Here is a 17,356-nt window from a genome sequence, read left to right as displayed (position 1 = left end):
TTTAAATCCAAACTAAATTCACAATGAAGATGGTATACTAAAAATGCCAAGGTGGAGAGGAGGGTTATGTATGCTATTAAATTGAACAGAAAAAACTTGCATTTTTTAAGTCCTCTTTAATGCCCATCAGTAATGCATTTGATTTGGTCACTACAACCTTAACTCTGACTACTATAGACTTATTTTTGTGTAGATGAGGGCTGTTTGACTTATTTTTTTGTATTAATGTAATAAGTGTTGTTCACTTTAGACCCTCTGGTTAAGCCTAACACTCCTTTAATGTAGATGGTCTCTTCGGGAATGATTTACTAGATGATGGTGATCCCATTAAGGGTTTTCTTAATGAAGAAAGGATCAAATTACAAGTTGTGATGAATGAAGCGGCTACCCAAGTGTAGCAATTTCATTGTTACATGGTGAGCCATTGATGAGTATACTCATCCATTTCTCTGCCTGCCTGTGCTGTGCCCCCACCCCTCCCCAACAATTAAAAAAGAAAACATCTATGCAATATGTGCATGCAGCAATGCTATTCCTGAGTTCTGGATTAAGATCAAAATATTTTTGTGCTGTCAGCTTTACACTGACTTTGGTGAGAGGTGAGAGTGCTTAGCGTGCTCAGCCAGAATTCTACATCTTGTGGAGTCAGGCTTCTGTGTGGCACAAATTGTTGGGTAATGGCCCTCTATAGAAAGGAGCATGTATTTAAAATATCAATGCCTATATGTAAGTCTGACAAGCTGATATGCCTGTAGGGAGCTGTTGCAGCCCTTACTGACTGGACTTTTGTATTAGTAATTTGAGAACCCTTTTAAGTGTACTTCAGAAGGCCTCCACCCTTATGGTGTCAAGACACCATAGCTACTAAAGTGTGAGGCTGATGTCTGAACTGCCCGCGGGGGGGAAGAGTTCTCCTCATGGTATGGGAAAATGTTTCTACCTGCATCTTGCAGTAAAATCTCCCTTTCTCTTCACTAATTCATTGTCTTAATGTTAGTTTGTGCAGGGGTTAGTTTGTTAAATGCATATGTTAAGCAATGACACGAGCCCTCTTTTTGAGTACTGTCCCCTCTGTTGTAACTGGAAGAAGAGTAGCTGCAGGAAGTAGAAGTGTGATGAATAATCGGGTAAAGACCAGTCTTCAGGGGGCTGAGGTCAAAAATGCTGGTTTCTAGGTGTTGTTGATAGATGGTCTTAAGTGACCTTGGTTCTGAGCCTCTGAGGAGAACTTTTGTTTTTATGCTATAAGAGGAGCTGTTAACTGGAAACAAGTATATTTTTAATAGAAATGATTTTTAGCGTACAACTACACTGATTGCCCTGAACTTTTCATTAGTTGAATGACTTGGATTAAACAAGATGCTCCAAAACGTCTGTTAGTCTATAAGGTGCCACAGGATTCTTTGCTGCTTTTACAGATCCAGACTAACACGGCTACCCCTCTGATACTTGAATTAAACACTTCTCAGTCCACTTCAACTGAAGCTATAGTCTTCTTAAAAATGGTTTACCTGTGTTTCTTCCTCTAAAAATGTGACATTATCAGTCACACTGACCAGTAAAGTAGTCCTGGAAGCACATCTTTTAAATGGCTTTTTTGAGGGGTAGAATTCTATAAATTGCTTTTTTCTGAAGCTGTTAGAAAGAATACAGGAAATTAAGAGGGAGACAGGTTGATGGCTTATTGATGAACATCAAGGAATCTTATATCAGGATTTTCTTAAGTGATTTTTTTCCTGTAATTTAATTCCTCACAAGGTGTTGTAGGATGCTGACAGTTGTTTGCATGTAATATCTAAGATTTCAAATATCTCCTGTACAGAATGCAGTGCATAAATCAAATGCAAATTGGATCAACATGTGGGATGCATTAAGAGCTTAAGCAGGGAATAATGAAGGAGATGAATAAATGGTCTGCTACTTACTCTGATCTGTATTTTACATATTCAATGTAGTTGTAGCAGTTGTTCCAGTATATTAGAGAGACATGGTGGATGAGAAAATATCTTTTATTGGACCAACTTCTGTTGGTGAGAGACATGAGTTTTTGAACCACAAAACTCTGATAGACCCTAAAAATCATAGACTGAACAGAGACTGGATTTATGGCTTATTGCGACAATCTGTAACCCCCCTCTCTTTGCTGCAGAGGTGTTTAATGGGCCACTTCCTTGAATGTATGTGCCTGCTACTTATGCAAAGCAATCTATTCCACCTTGCGTTTAGCAGGGATACTCGGAGTATCTTTCTGAGACCCAGAGAAGAGCTCTGTATGGCCCTAAAGCTTTTTTGTCTCACCAACAGAAGTTGATACAATAAACCAGTGGTTCTCAACCAGTGGTCCACTGCCTCCATGGGGTCTGCAAGCCCTTTCAGGGGTCTGCAGGGCCCCATGGCTGAAACCTGATGCCCTGAGCCATGGCACCTTCCCATAGGGCTGAAGCTGGGAGTGATGCGGGGCTGAGCCTGGGAGCCATCCCCCCGTTAAAGCTGAGAGCAACAGGGCTAGGACCCTCTCCTCTTCCCACAGGGCTGAAGCCAGGAGCAGTGTGTGGCTTCAGCCCCGAGCCCCGGCGCTCCCCGTGGACAGAAGCCCTGAGCCCGTGGACAGAGTTGGGGGAAGCACAAGGGTGTTGCCTCCAAAACTGCAGTGCCTTACCCAGAGTGTGGCAGAACCCTGGCAAAAAATGATATTACCTCACCCACCTTGTCTCTGCATTTACATGTAGACTTTATGTATGGAAAAATGAAGGAGGAGAATTATTTGTATATGCAGAGTCAGATTCTTCAGCTTTTTATATTATTCGTCGAACTCTTCAAAATCATGTTAGGAATATGGTATAGTAAGAAAGCTCAGTGGCTATAGTAACTTGACATTTTAATTCTGAGACCTGGATAGGGATTATCAATTTATTTTAAAAAAATGCATTGTTACAAATGTCACTCAGATTTCCAATTTAGAATAGCATCTTTTTAGGAACTTCAACAATCATTCTAATGTGGTTCTTAGTGGGCGGGGTACATTTTCTTCACGCTATAAGTCTGAAAGGGGTCTAGAGTGTTACTTACCTATAATTATGATTGGCATTCTTAGAACAAAGATTTGTGCTTCTAATTTCCATAACACAGTGATTTGGTCTGATTAACTTTTATTTATTGTGATGTATTCACTATTATCTCCATTCTTGGAAAAATGCCTTGATTCTGACAACCTTGTATGTAGGGATCTCTGACTTTATTTGCAATAGGAAAAAATGAAACTTTTTTTTAAATAGGAAGAAAAAGCTGAGGTATAAACAGTTCACAGCACTAGGCAGAATGCCTTCTTGATGAACGGGCTTTAGAACTAGCATGTGGTGGAACTACAAAAAGAATAATGCATGGACAGAGCCAGCCAACTTTTGGGGAGGGTTGTACATGGAAGAGAAAACGAGAAGTTTGACCTAACTTAAATGTTTGGAAAACTCGTGAGTAAAACTCTCTATGAAGAGCAGGGAAGTGGTGCAAACATATCATGGGTGTAAGAATAAATATGGAGATAATGGGTACTTAACTCGTATTGTGTTGACCACCAAGACTTACTGAAAAGGTACTTTGTGTGATAGTAATTTTTGCTTTCATTGATATGTGAAGTTTCTGCATGTTCTGGGCTCCACTCTACATGTGTGCAAGTTAAGAATGTAGTTTGCACCCATTAATGTAGCTGGCCATGAAATTCAGGCATTTGCATGTGAAGACAACTAGCTAGCATTTGTGCATACAATTACCTAATGCATTTCCAGTTGTGGTAATTACACTGACACACATACAGACAGTAGGCATGGAGCTATAAATAGTGCACTTAAAAACAAAAAAATGAGACCCTGAATTTCTTGCTTCAAAAGTTCTAGAAATATGAAAAGTGAAAATCGCTCCCCCCTTTTTAAAATAAAATGCAGATCTGAGGAATACACTTCAGCCAGACAAGCTAAGTTTTTGCCTATTCCATCTGGCTTATCAGGGTGACTAGTCTTAACCAAACTCACCTGTAACCTATCAGGTTGTATTTAAATTTTCTATCTAATGGCTAACTTTGCTCCATACTTCCAATATTCTCCCCGACAAGGTAAAATCAAACGTATTGACTTGACATCAGACAATATTGAGCCAGAACAGTTTTTTCTTATGACAGTGTTTGTTCTGCTGGTCACAGTGTGAGGAGGGTCACACTGCTGAGTCACACAAAGATTATTAGTATGTCTGCACAGCAGTTAGACACCTGCAGCTGGCCTGGGCCAGCTGATTCGGACTTGAGCTAAGGAGCTGTTTAACTGTGGTGTAGACATTTGGGTTTGGGCTGGAGCCCAGCCTTCTCACAGGGAGGATCCCTTTGAAGCTCACCTTCTGAAACATTTCTCTTCACTTTAAGAAGCATTCAGTGGATCAGTGCCATGAGTGTATCAGAAATATAACACAAACAAAAAGGGTAATAGAAGGAATAAGCTAATTTTTGTAGTTGTTAAAAGACAATATTTTATTTATAGATTCTAGGACTGGAAGGGAACTCGAGAGGTCATCAAGTCTATTCCCCTGCCCTCATGGCAGGACCAGATACTGTCTAGACCATTCCGGATAGACGTTTATCTAACCTACTCTTAAATATCTCCGGAGATGGAGATTCCACAACCTCCCTAGGCAGTTTATTCCAGTGTTTAACCACTCTGACAGGTAGGAACTTTTTCCCAATGTCCAACGTAAACCTCCCTTGCTGCAGTTTTAGCCCGTTGCTTCTTCTATCTTTAGAGGTTAAGGTGAACAAGTTTTCTCCCTCTTCCTTATGACACTCTTTTAGATACCTGAAAACTGCTATCATGTCCTCTTTTAGCCTTCCTTCATATGTCACGTTCTCAAAACCTTTAGTCATTCTTGTTGCTCTTTTCTGGAACCTCTCCAGTTTCTCCACATCTTTCTTGGAATGCGGTGCCCAGAACTAGACAAAATACTTCAGTTGAGGCCTAACCAGCGCAGAGTAGAGCGGAAGAATGACTTCTCGTGTCTTGCTCACAACACACCTGTTAATGCATCCCAGAATGTTTCCTTTTTTTGCAACAGCATCACACTGACTCATATTTAGCTTGTGATCCGCTGTAACCCCTAGATCCCTTTCTGCCATACTCTTTCCTAGATAGTCTCTTCCCATTCTCTATGTGTGAAACTGATTGATTGTTCCTTCCTAAGTGGAGCACTTTGCATTTGTCTTTGTTAAACTTCATCCTGTTTACCTCAGACCACTTCTCCAATTTGTCCAGATCATTTTGAGTTATGACCCTATCCTCCAAAGCAGTTGCAATCCCTCCCAGTTTGGTATCATCTGCAAACTTAAGTGTACTTTCTATGCCAATATCTAAGTCGTTGATGAAGATATTGAACAGAGCTGGTCCCAAAACAGACCCCTGCAGAACCCCCCTTGTTATACTTAACAAGTTATACTTATATTTAAGAATAGTCCTCCTGTCTTTCTGAAAGACTAATACCAAGTTTGTGTTTGTCTTCACTACAGTGTTAGCTCAAGGTATAACTCAAGTGTTGTCATTTACCCGGCTCCTGTCACCACACTCTCTCACGCAACTCAAGCTAGAGTTTAGTGCTGCTTTAACCTTAACTAGCTGGCCAGTTTGTGTGTGGATTAAAGCTCAAGTGCTGCTAATGCTTGAATTAGTAATGCAGTCAGGATACAGCTACAGGACATAGCTCATTAGCTGCTTATCCAATTGCTCTGTGTGCTGAGGGTCTTGCAGGGTGGCCTCTCTGTTAGCTTGAGTTACTAGTCTTTGTTGCTGTGAAGACAAGCCCACAGAATGATCCTGCACAACTGAATACCCATTTCTGAGTCACCTTCTGGGACTGAAAATGACACCTATGTTTAGTGGTGTGGCTGTGGGAATATTTAAATATTAAGCAATTATCAGCACTTGCAGAAATGGAAAGTAATCTACAGATGTTTAGGATTGGAGTTCTATACAAAAACTACAAACAAGAAGTAACTTGAAGATGAATCTCAATATGCATTGAAAAACTGCTTTCTCTATAACTATGCAAGCTGTTTCACCCTGTGCATATGTTGTGCTTAAAACATGCTCTCAACCTTGGGTTCTCAACTCTTAATACTCCTTCCAGTCAACAGTCTTGTCAAAAGGGGCTATGCACACAGTGCACTTGTGCAAGCACCTTCATGTTTTTTTTAATGTTTTAAATTGCTCTCCGGAATCTTTTTCAATGGACCGTTGTGGTATTAATTAGTAGATTTGATCTGAGAGGTCTAAAGCTAGCTTTGTATTCATTCACTGAAAATAATTCCCTAATTTCTAAAGGCATAAGCCACTATATGGTCCAAAAAGCAAATGTGAAAATATCTCTAGGCTTATGAAAATAATTTTACTCCTTTCATTTTAGATTTTAAACACTGCCCGGAAACACTTTGGTGCAGGTGGAAACCAACGTATTCGTTTCACACTGGCACCCTTGGTTTTTGCTGCATACCAGCTTGCCTTTCGCTACAAGGAGAATTCCAAAGTGGTGAGTTACGCACATTTTGTGTATTTGCTTCTAGGCCTGTCCTCCTAAAAAACAATCTTTTGTTTGTCTAAAATTTACTGTGTAGTTCAAAATTTTATACAGGGTTTTAAAATCTGATTTCTTCATCTTCTGAAAGCAGATATTAAATAAGAACGCAAATCAATTTCTCAAGCAGCCAAGAGAGTTGTTTTTTTGTTAATCCACTCAGGTTCGTAGCTAAAAAATTTTATGAAACAAAAATTGGATGTAAACTTGGATAGTTCTAGATCAAAGATGGGCAAACTATGGCTCACGGGCCTGTCCTGGCCGGCCCCTGAGCTCTCATCCAGGGAGGCTAGCCCCTGGCCCCTCCCCTAGAGCCACAGCATGCTATGCCACCAGTGCTCTGACCCGCTGCTCCTGCTGGGCAGCATGTCTGCGAGCTCCTGCTGCTCTGAGCAGTATGGTAAGGGGAGGATGGAGGGGTTTGGATAAGGGGCAGTCAGGGAACGGGGCAGTTGGATGAAGTGGAGGTTCTAGGGGGAGGTGGTTGGGCAGTCAGAGGGCGGGGGTCCTGGGAGGGGCCAGTCAGAGGACAAGGAGCATGGGGGTTGGATGGGTCGGGGGTTCTGAGGGGGGCAGTCAGGGGGCAGGATGTGGGAGGGGGCAGATGGGGGTGGGGATCAGGCTGTTTTGGGGAGGCACAGCCTTCCCTACCTGACCCTCTGAACAGTTTTGCAATGCTGATGTGGCCCTTGGGCCAAAAAGTTTGCACACCCCTGTTCTAGATTATGTTCTGAGACTGGAAGTGGCTGACTTTAACGACCTGATATCATGCAGCGAATGATTAAGGGAGCATACTTCAGGTGACTGCAGTGAAATTGCTACTTAAAATCAGGCTAGATACCTGCAGCTCTAAAAGTACATAAAGTTAAAATAAACTATCTTTAAAAACGTTAGCCCTTTTGAAAGCAAATAATTCCGTCTCTCAGTTTAATTATAATGCGGTAACTACTAAATTGTACATACTTGAAAAAAATTCTGCAGAGTTTACTTCACTCTGGCCCCTTGAAAACTAGCAATCTCACTTCATCCAAAGACCTTTTTGTTGCAGTAAAACGTTTGTTCCACACTTTGTATGATGTTGTTGATTGGTATTGGAGATGTTAGACCATTCCTCATCCAAATATTTTCAGGGTGAGCATCAAAATCTGTTATGTAATTTAAGATTATATTTTATAATGACTTCTGTTCACAACTCTCTTCTTTACATCACGTGTACATTCACTGTTTTGTGGTTGGGCTGACTTGCTTGTGAGCATTAAATATAATCATGGTAACTGTGCCCCAAAAGTGGGTATACATTTCTGTGGTGGGGAAGGTGATATTTAGTGCTACTTTTGAACTGTCATAAATGGAAGGTTTTCTGTGAAAGACGACTGAGAATTCTACACCAAGTTACAGTAGTGCAAACAGATTTTGTGTGATTAAACATTCTGCTTTCTTAATTAGTGTGCAAAGCTGAATGATATCAGTTGAGAGAGAGAATAAGAGTAATGAACATATTTTGATTACTTTCCTCTCCTGAATCTTACCCTTCTTGCTGTTGTGATGGCTTAGTCCAAGCTTTGACTTAACCGTATTTCTTTAGGATGACAAATGGGAAAAGAAATGCCAGAAGATCTTCTCTTTTGCACATCAGACCATCAGTGCTTTAATCAAAGCAGAACTGGCAGAGCTGCCTCTGCGGCTTTTTCTCCAAGGAGCACTGGCTGCTGGAGAAATTGGTTTTGAAAACCATGAAACAGTGGCCTATGAATTCATGTCCCAGGTAACAATGATGTTGCTGAATATTTTTTTTCACCTGCATTGCTTTAAAAACTTAGTGTGGCTAGTTTGTCTTTGTTATGGGTTGGCTATAGAAATTAAATCTGTCATTTAACTACAAAGATCGCTGAAGGTGTGATTCTAGCAACTGATCCTCTTCAGGAAGAGACCCCTGAATCTTCCCTTTTACTCCTGCAGCCCCATGTTATGTCTAGCTTCTCCCTGCCTGAACAAGTGCTTTAATTTAACAACTTCTGGAGCACAGCAGTGCCACCTGCTGCTCCAGCAGTCCTTTCATTGGAGAATGTGGCTTCTTCTGACCTCAAATGCTGCTTCAGCAAGTTTTCTAGTCTTATTCCAAAGCTCCAGCTACCTGTCTGATGTGGCAAAACCCGAAGACATTTACAATAAGCTTCAGAAGTTGCTGTGTTGAGTTTTCATACTGGGTCCTGCTGCTAAAATCCACAAAACTTATTTCAGATAGTCCTTTTTATCTGAAAATGAACCACATTTATTTCATAGATCCTTGTTGAATAACTCCTTGAGCTAACTTCGCTCAACGTTGACCAGATTACTGGAAAACAATGAATGTTTGAGGCCAACCTCTTCTTTGCTCTTAACACATCAACTATGAAGACTGAGAGAGAACTGTTTGAAAGTTGTCCCCCGCCCCTCACCCCACCAGAGTATTGCCCTGTGTCTGCAATGCCAGGTGTGGATAGTTGAGACATGCAGTGTGTGCTGTGCTTCACTGTCTAATTGTGGGTGGTGTGGGACTTTTAAAAGTTGTGTATAGAATCTTGTTTTATGAAAGTGAGACTGATATTGTCAGGTGTGTGTGTATGTGCCCAGTCTTTTTAAATAAGAGGGTCTTTTCCTCATGAGACACTTGCATTGCCTCTTTACGAATAGTTTTTATGCTGGACATTCATATCAGTGGGATTTACTACCCAGGGTCACTAATTTACCCCTTACTGGCTTTACCATCCCCTGTACAATTTTACGTATTCTGGATATAGAGTGGAGCCTGCACCAAGGGTTGTCTGTAATAGGAAGCTCCTTGTCTTAAGCAGCCATTTTAACTAAAGGTTAAGCAAAGCTTTAGTAAAGTTTTTGAGAGTATTTTAAAGATGATTTGTAATAGCCACAAGGTTTTTTGTTTTGTTTGTTTTGCGTGTGTCTTTGGTGGCTGCTTCAGACAAGCTTGCTTGTTTGTTTTTTTTTGTTTCTGGCTTTCTAGCTTGGTTCTTTGCATGCAGGAATTAATCTGTGTCCTGTTTACTAAGTATTCAACCTAAAAGTGTGTATGGAATTCCACCCACAAAGCTCCAAAGAGCTTTTAGAACACGCACTTACTTACATTCCCTTTGCTGATAATGCTGTAAGGAACAGTAATTGTAACTTTGTTTCATCTCCTCTTCTCTTGGTTGTATTAGGCATTCTCTCTGTATGAAGATGAAATCAGTGATTCAAAAGCACAGCTGGCTGCAATCACCTTGATAATTGGAACATTTGAAAGGATGAAATGCTTCAGTGAGGAGAACCATGAGCCTTTGAGAACTCAGTGTGCACTTGCAGCTTCAAAGCTGCTTAAGAAGCCAGACCAGTGCCGGGCTGTAAGCACTTGTGCCCACCTGTTTTGGTCTGGCCGAAACACTGACAAAAATGGAGAGGAGGTAGGAGGGCATATTCACAAAAATTTTAGGTATTTTCCCACCATTTGGGTGTCTGACTCTTTTTCCAAAGAGTTTTGGTTTCATGTCTATGAAGACCTTAGATAAGCTATGATGTAAAGTCTGTTTTATGTTATCTATTACAAAACAACTAAATTTGACTTTCCTAAAACTTGGCTTGATGAGAACTACAAAGTAAGTAAAATAAGCTCTGTAACTAAAAAGTTATGAACATCTGAATAGTGCAAATTTTGAAAGGCATGCAGTTAAGGACAGATCCCATATTGCCTAAAATCAGTAGAAAAAACTATTGACTTACGTGGGAGTAGAAATGAGTACTAAATTAGCCGCAGTGCCATATTGAAGTGTTCATTTATAGACTTATTTTATTGTGTGTTCTGTGCAGGTAACTTTCAAAATGACCAAGTGGGTTCCAAAATCTTTTTTTTTTTTCTTTTTCAAACTCAAAGCAGCAATCCTTGTTGAGGACTTGACCAAGTTTCATACTTATCTGACTTTACTGTAGTCCTACTTCATGTGTAGAAACGATTGCAATTTTTTTTTTAAAAGGGGAAAATTTAACACTTCAATTACATGGAGATTAAAGGGATTTTTCTCAAATTAAATTTTAAAGGCCCCCTTCCTGCAAAGATCAAGCAACAAATTCAGCCCAGTTGATGACTCTTTCAGAAAGTTTTAGTATGATAAAAACTTATACAGGGTTTATAATGAAAGCTTTTGCCACCTTAGCTAGAGCGGATGCCATTAGGCAAGTATGTACACTGATAAAATGTTCTGAGACAGTAAATATAAAGCTTTTTAAGAAAAATGTTGGTGCATTCGTAGTCGTGTCTCAAGGAGTGCTTGTATGCTCTTAATAGATGGGTGAATTTATGTACGTTTTTGCTTGTTCTTGTGCTTAGGCTATGCAAGATCCCTGGTACACAGGTGTTCTTGACTGTTGGCCACTCAGGTGTTGGTTAGAATGGTGTTGAAAGCTTACATTTGTCCCTATATATAAACATTTTGTTTTCTCTGTCTTTAGCTTCACGGAACGAAGAGAGTAATGGAATGCTTGAAAAAGGCTCTAAAGATAGCAAATCAGTGCATGGATCCTTCACTCCAAGTTCAGCTCTTTATAGAAATTCTGAACAGATACATCTATTTTTACGAAAAAGAAAATGATGCGGTAAGTGAAGATGATGTAATATAGAACCATAGGATTTTTCTTACTTGAATCCTATTTGAAGTTTTTCTTACACTACAGTTTATACCCAACTCTCCTAATTACGTGAGTTAAATGCATCCCATAGCACCGCTTACTTAGTGTTGCCTTTGCTTGACAAAGTAGTGGATCAGTTCTATGTCTGGGGAAAAAAGGGGATTTTTTTCAAAGTTATTGCAATTGCCATTTGTCTCCTAGTTTCTTGGAGGAAAGAGCTGTGCTGCTGTAGTGTTGATGCTTCTTACATTGACAGAAGGGGATTGTTGGTTGATGTAGGTGATCCACCTCCCCAAGAGGCAATAGCTAGGTCAGTGCAAGTATTCCACAGTGGACATTAGGTCAACCTAACTACATCTCACAGGATCTGAAAATTTCACAGCCTTGAGTGATTGTAGCTAGGTCAGCCTAATTTTTAGGTGTAGAGCAGGTTATAATATAAAATGTAGATGTTCAGTAGAAGTTCTTGTATTACCCACTAGCCACTGTAAGTGAAGATGAATATAAGGGTGAGGAGCTTAGGGTGAATAATAAAGTGATTTATTGGGACTCAGCTCCTAAAGTTTAATTTTAGTTGTAGATACCATGTTTAATTTTGTACATCTTGCTTGTATGTATGTGAAAGGGGAAAGACAACTGTTAGAGGAAAATGTTTAGATATTGTGCCCGGGAAGAGAACTGGTTCTAATTTGCTTCAGATGCAAACATTTATCAATAGGGCTTCTGGTATTGTACTGACTTAAAATGGACTTCAGATACAATATGGTATCTGATTGTGAAAATGAGTATAGGGTAACTTTTGAGTTTTGTATGCTTTGTGATACTGCTACTGTGAAATAAAGTTGCGTGGTTTGGTGCCTAATTAGGTTTCAGTGCTTAACATACCTCAGAGGCTGCCTTGTACTTAATTAACATACCCTTCCAAGATGCAAAACTTAGTTTCAGAGGACCTATCTTTTCTGTGATTTATTTGAAGCATTTTTCTGTGGCTTGCACAAACTGCATTGATACTCTCAGTAGATTCTACTGTGAAAATCAATTCTCTTATCACTGTAGTCAGATGTATGCTAAATCCAATAGATTTCTGTTCTGTAGTACTGTCTTGTTAAATAGTTACTGTGCTTCACCTCAGAGGCAGCTGCACTTAACAGTAGATGAAATGATTCCCTGTGTATGCCTTGTACTTTACGTAAAGTTTAGGGTGGGTTTTTGGATGAGCCTAAGGATGCTCAATTCCCATTGAATTCCAGTGAGTTGGATGCCAGACTCCTTTAAGCGCCATTGAAAATCCCAGACTTCGGGAACTGCTTTGTGTACAATAGAAGCTGCTCTAATTCTAAGGTTATTAGAAAAGTGAATAGAAATGAATAAACTTGGCACTATAATTCTTTACAAGGGATTTTGAAGTGTTTTCATGTTGCTGAATAAGCCTTTGCAGACTCTTGTGAGGTAAGAAGCATTGTACCTATTTTAAAGATGAGTAAATAGAGGTACAAAATCATTGTCAAACAAGCCTATGGTAGAGCTGCAAGACTCTCTCTCTCTTGTGCCTTAACTGCACTTACTTGGAGGCAAGGTCTGTGGGTGAAAAGATCTCTCTTAAATGTGCTCAGCTGTCATTTACTAGTAGGATTTAGCTATTTATATATTTATTATAGGTGACAATTCAGGTTTTGAATCAGCTCATACAAAAGATACGAGAAGACCTTCCAAACCTTGAATCTACTGAAGAAACGGAACAAATTAACAAACATTTTCATAACACACTGGAGCATCTGCGTTTGAGGAGGGAATCACCAGAATCCGAAGGGCCAATTTACGATGGTCTTGTCCTTTAAAGAAGACACACTTGCACAAACATGCACACACTGTACTTATTTCTGTCTTTCCATCTACACACAGTATGTCTTTTTATTATGATAGATTTAATAGACTGTGCCTTTCAGAAATGCCAAGTTAGGTTACAATTCATTTAAATGTGATGTGTTCAGTTCAGCACTTCCAAACACTTGTGTTCAATATGTTAACAAATTTAAAGGGTGTTCAGATTGGACCAGCAACTATAGATTTGATCATGTTAGCATGACTGGACACGTTTCTTTAAAATTCATGTGACATGGGGGCTCTTTTATTCCACATTCTGACCTATCTTTTCTGTCTCTGTTCACTGTTGCTTCTGTAGCACTATGGAACTCTAACCTGGCAGTGGCTATCCATCTCAAAGTGATCTGATTTTTTTTTCTTTAATAGTGCATTTGATTTTGAGGGCTATTGTTTGTTGGATTCTGCTTGAGCTTTTCTTTTAGTGCAAGTTAAGTCTAAGTGTAATATCTTCCCTAAAAACTAGAATATATTAATGCATGTTTGGAGAGTTTTAAAACACCATGCTCAGAAACAAAAGTTATATTTTGCATATTAGGGCTCTGTGACATTCAGTGAGGGCCAGTACTGTGCACAGGGCGTATTTATCAAGATAATTTTGTTCCAAATAGTATAAAAAAATAGAGAAATTGTGATCTATATAGTGTATATGTATAACCATTGTAAATTTAGGGAAAAATGCATTACACAAGTTTATTCAGTATCATGATTTTGCACCATTGAAACAATAAAGTTGCTATTAACTCTGGTTTTATGTCTGATGTCTGCTGCATTTAATGTTTGTTACAGTAAAAGCAAAAGTAAATTTCTTGTATCACGGGTGGGGTCATAAAATCCAAGTGCATTTAACTCAAACTAATAGGGAGTGTACACTGGTGTTCGAATGAATGCAGATGACTGGATTATAAAATGGCTACCTAACATCAGAATTCAGCCAAGAAACACTGCCACACATTTATTATCAGCATATGGCTGAAATTGTATATATTTTTTAGTTTATAGAATGCCTATTGTGAGATCTGTCATACAGTAAAATACCCCACTAGAATCTAAAGGAAGTACACCGCCAGATAGCCTTCAGCCAGAACACCCCATATATTAAGGGGTGAGGAAAATAAAAGTAGATGGAGGAGGCTTACAAAACTGGTTACGGGGCCAGCTGCTAAAGTCAGTCTGTGTAAGAAACTGGTTGTCTCATTCTGCAAGGGAATTCCACTAAAAGATGTGTCCTCTACCTGGTCCTAACTCAACTTAAGGACTAACAGTCAACCCCAACACCTACCAAAAACTGTTTTATTAGCCTTGTACAAATAGCAGCAGTAGACCCATTTGGGCAAAGAGTATAGAAGTCTGTGCTGACATGCTGATGCTGGTGGGAGAACACCTAGAAATCTCTGGTGATCCAGGCAACTGGTTCGATACTGCAGATTCTATGCTATGGTGATGAGTGCTTTAATTAAATGTATAATTTACTAATAATAAACTCTGGAAAGGATACCTTATGCAATGCCTCAATATCCGCAAGAGATGCGCTGATTACAAGTCAGCAGTTGTGCCCTCTATGGAGAAGTTTACTGTTTTGGCATCTTTTGGTCTTCCAAGAAGCCTGTCTACAAACTATTATGCTAGAAAGGTGTGAACATTGCTTCTATTCTGTAGCTCTAGCAAATCGCTATTCTAAAACGTTTAGAGAGTCATCTTTTAAGTCATCTAGTAAGAGTTTGTAGTGGTGGTGTGGAGCTAAGAAATAAGCACCACCCATTGTTTTACAATACAGACCCCCTGTCCTGCTCACAGGAGTCCTAAAGGCCTATCTACTATATCTTCATGAAGCATATCCAAGGGAGAGCACAATTAACAAAGTCTTGGGAGTAGGTCCATTTTACCATATCAGCTTCTGTATCCAAAGTAACCATGTATGCTGGAGCCAGGCTGCTGCTGTAAGTATTAAGTAGGCTATTTTAAGACTTAGACAATTCATTTACAGTAAACTTACTTTTTATGGAAGTTTTTACAAAGTAACAGATTTCAAAACTGGTTCACAGGCTGCATGTAATACAAGATGGGTCATAACAGCTGATTAACATGTATGTCTGCTATGGTAATGGACAAATATGAATAGTGTTGTTCACCAACTGTTTTTTTTTTTTTTTTTTTTTTTCCAGTTTGTCAGTGGGGCAGTAGTTGCAAAACAGCACAGAGGAAACTCATGGGGGAACATTCTCCTGCAAGCTAAGAAATTGCACCTTTTCATGAGTTCCACTGCTCAGATCAGTGTGCTTGAAGTGTAGATATGATTTTTGGCATTCAGTGTGTCCAGCGAGATTTGACTCTCCCTGTTGAGATCGGGAAGAAAGATGAGAGAACTGAAGAGGTAAAAAGCCACATACTGCTTTCACCTCTCAAATTAACGCAGACACACCTGAACACAGCAGAACCACTGCAGTATCTTTCTGGTGAGAGCATGCTGTGGATCTCAGTCTTCTGTGGGTGCTTCCTGCATTTCACTGCACAGATAGGTTTAGGAGGGCAAGAGTAGTGGGACTGATACTTCATAGGCCTGGAAGGGAATTCCCTGCTTTCATAGCAGGACAAAGTATTATCTAGATGAGCTACACAACTATCTCAGTGGTTATTTTCTCTCCCCTGCCTGCCTCAGTGCACAGCATAGCTGTTTTCTAGGGACAGGATTTGCTCCAAATAACATAAGTGCTTGACTGGTAGTGTATCCCTTATGAATATGTGAGAAAAGGGGAGATTCTTTTCAATGTCTTTCTGTCCTATTGCCCTCTCCTAAGCCCTGCCAGGGTAGAGACTCTGGAGAGAACAGTCTTCGCTGGATGAGATGAGGGTGGACTTGAGTAAAAGACTAGTAAGGATTTGTATTGGGCCTAATGTATCAATATTTTCACGTAACAGTAACTTTCTGATGGGCCACTGGATACTGTATTTAAAAAAGGTAAACCATTTTGAAAGATTTAGACTAACAGTAGCTAACACTGAGAAGGACAGGGATGCTATTCAAGAAGATCTGAACCACCTTGTAAACTGGAGTAATAGAAATAGGATGAAATACAATAGTGAAAAGTGCAAGGTCATGCATTTAGGAATTAATAATAAGAATTTTGGATATACGTTGGGGGCGCATCAGTTGGAAGCGACGGAGGAAGAGAAGGACCTTGGGGTACTGGTTGATAGCAGGATGACTATGAGTCGCCAATGTGATACGGCTGTTAAAAAAGCAAATGCGATTTTGGGATGCATCAGGCGGAGTATTTCCTGCAAGGATAAGGAGGTGTTAGTACCGTTGTATACGGCGTTGGTGAGACCCCATCTGGAATACTGTGTGCAGTTCTGGTGTCCCATGTTCAAGAAGGATGAATTCAAACTGGAACAGGTTCAGAGACGGGCTACGAGGATGATCCGAGGAATGGAAAAACTGCCTTATGAAAGGAGACTCAAAGAGCTTGGCTTGTTTAGCCTGGCCAAAAGAAGGCTGAGGGGGGATATGCTCGCCCTATATAAATATATCAAGGGGGTTAACGTTAGGGAGGGAGAGGAATTATTTAAGTTTAGTACTAATGTAGCCACGAGGACGAATGGGTATAAACTGGATATTAGGAAGTTTAGACTTGAAATTAGACGAAGGTTTCTGACCATTAGGGGAGTGAAGTTCTGGAATAGCCTTCCGAGGGAAGTAGTAGGGGCAAAAGACTTTCCTGGCTTTAAGACAAAGCTTGATAAGTATATGGAGGGGATGTTATGATAGGATCGTCAATTTGGGCAATTGATCTTGAATTACCACCAGACAGGTCTGCTCAATGGTCTGCGGGGAGATGTTGCATGCGATGGGTACTGAGTTGCTGCGGAGAACTCCTTCTTGGGTGCTGGCTGGTGACTCTTGCCCACATGCTCAGGGTTTAGCTGATCGCCATATTTGGGGTCGGGAAGGAATTTTCCTCCAGGGCAGATTGGCAGGTGCCCTGGAGGTTTTTCGCCTTCCCCTGCAGCGTGGGGCACGGGTCGCTTGCTGGTGGTGTCTCTGCAGCTTGAGGTCTTCAAACCATTTTTGAGGATTTCAATAACTCGGTCCTGGGATAGGGGTTGTATAAAATTGGATGGGTGGGGTTCTGTGGCCTGCCTTGTGCAGGAGGTCAGACTAGATGATCAGATTGGTCCCTTCTGACCTATGAGTCTATGAGTCTATGAGTCTATGAGA

General features: G+C 40.2%; 1 protein-coding gene across 1 annotated transcript in view; it reads left to right on the top strand.

The window, feature by feature from the left end:
• VPS35 (VPS35 retromer complex component) overlaps nucleotides 1-13,885 on the top strand; it is a 45,894-nt gene extending 32,009 nt beyond the window's left edge. The window contains exons 13-17 of the mRNA XM_050923072.1: nucleotides 6,433-6,555; nucleotides 8,186-8,365; nucleotides 9,798-10,037; nucleotides 11,080-11,223; nucleotides 12,915-13,885. Of these exons, the coding sequence (XP_050779029.1) occupies nucleotides 6,433-6,555; nucleotides 8,186-8,365; nucleotides 9,798-10,037; nucleotides 11,080-11,223; nucleotides 12,915-13,094 (867 nt within the window). The 3' untranslated portion in view covers nucleotides 13,095-13,885. The remainder of the gene's footprint in view (nucleotides 1-6,432; nucleotides 6,556-8,185; nucleotides 8,366-9,797; nucleotides 10,038-11,079; nucleotides 11,224-12,914) is intronic.
• The last annotated feature ends 3,471 nt before the right edge of the window (nucleotides 13,886-17,356 follow it).

This window comes from Gopherus flavomarginatus, chromosome 14, assembly GCF_025201925.1.
Source record: "Gopherus flavomarginatus isolate rGopFla2 chromosome 14, rGopFla2.mat.asm, whole genome shotgun sequence".
In the NCBI taxonomy this organism is placed as follows: Eukaryota; Metazoa; Chordata; order Testudines; family Testudinidae; genus Gopherus; species Gopherus flavomarginatus.
Note: the sequence above shows the minus strand (reverse complement) of the source record. Positions and strands in the feature narration are given on the sequence as shown.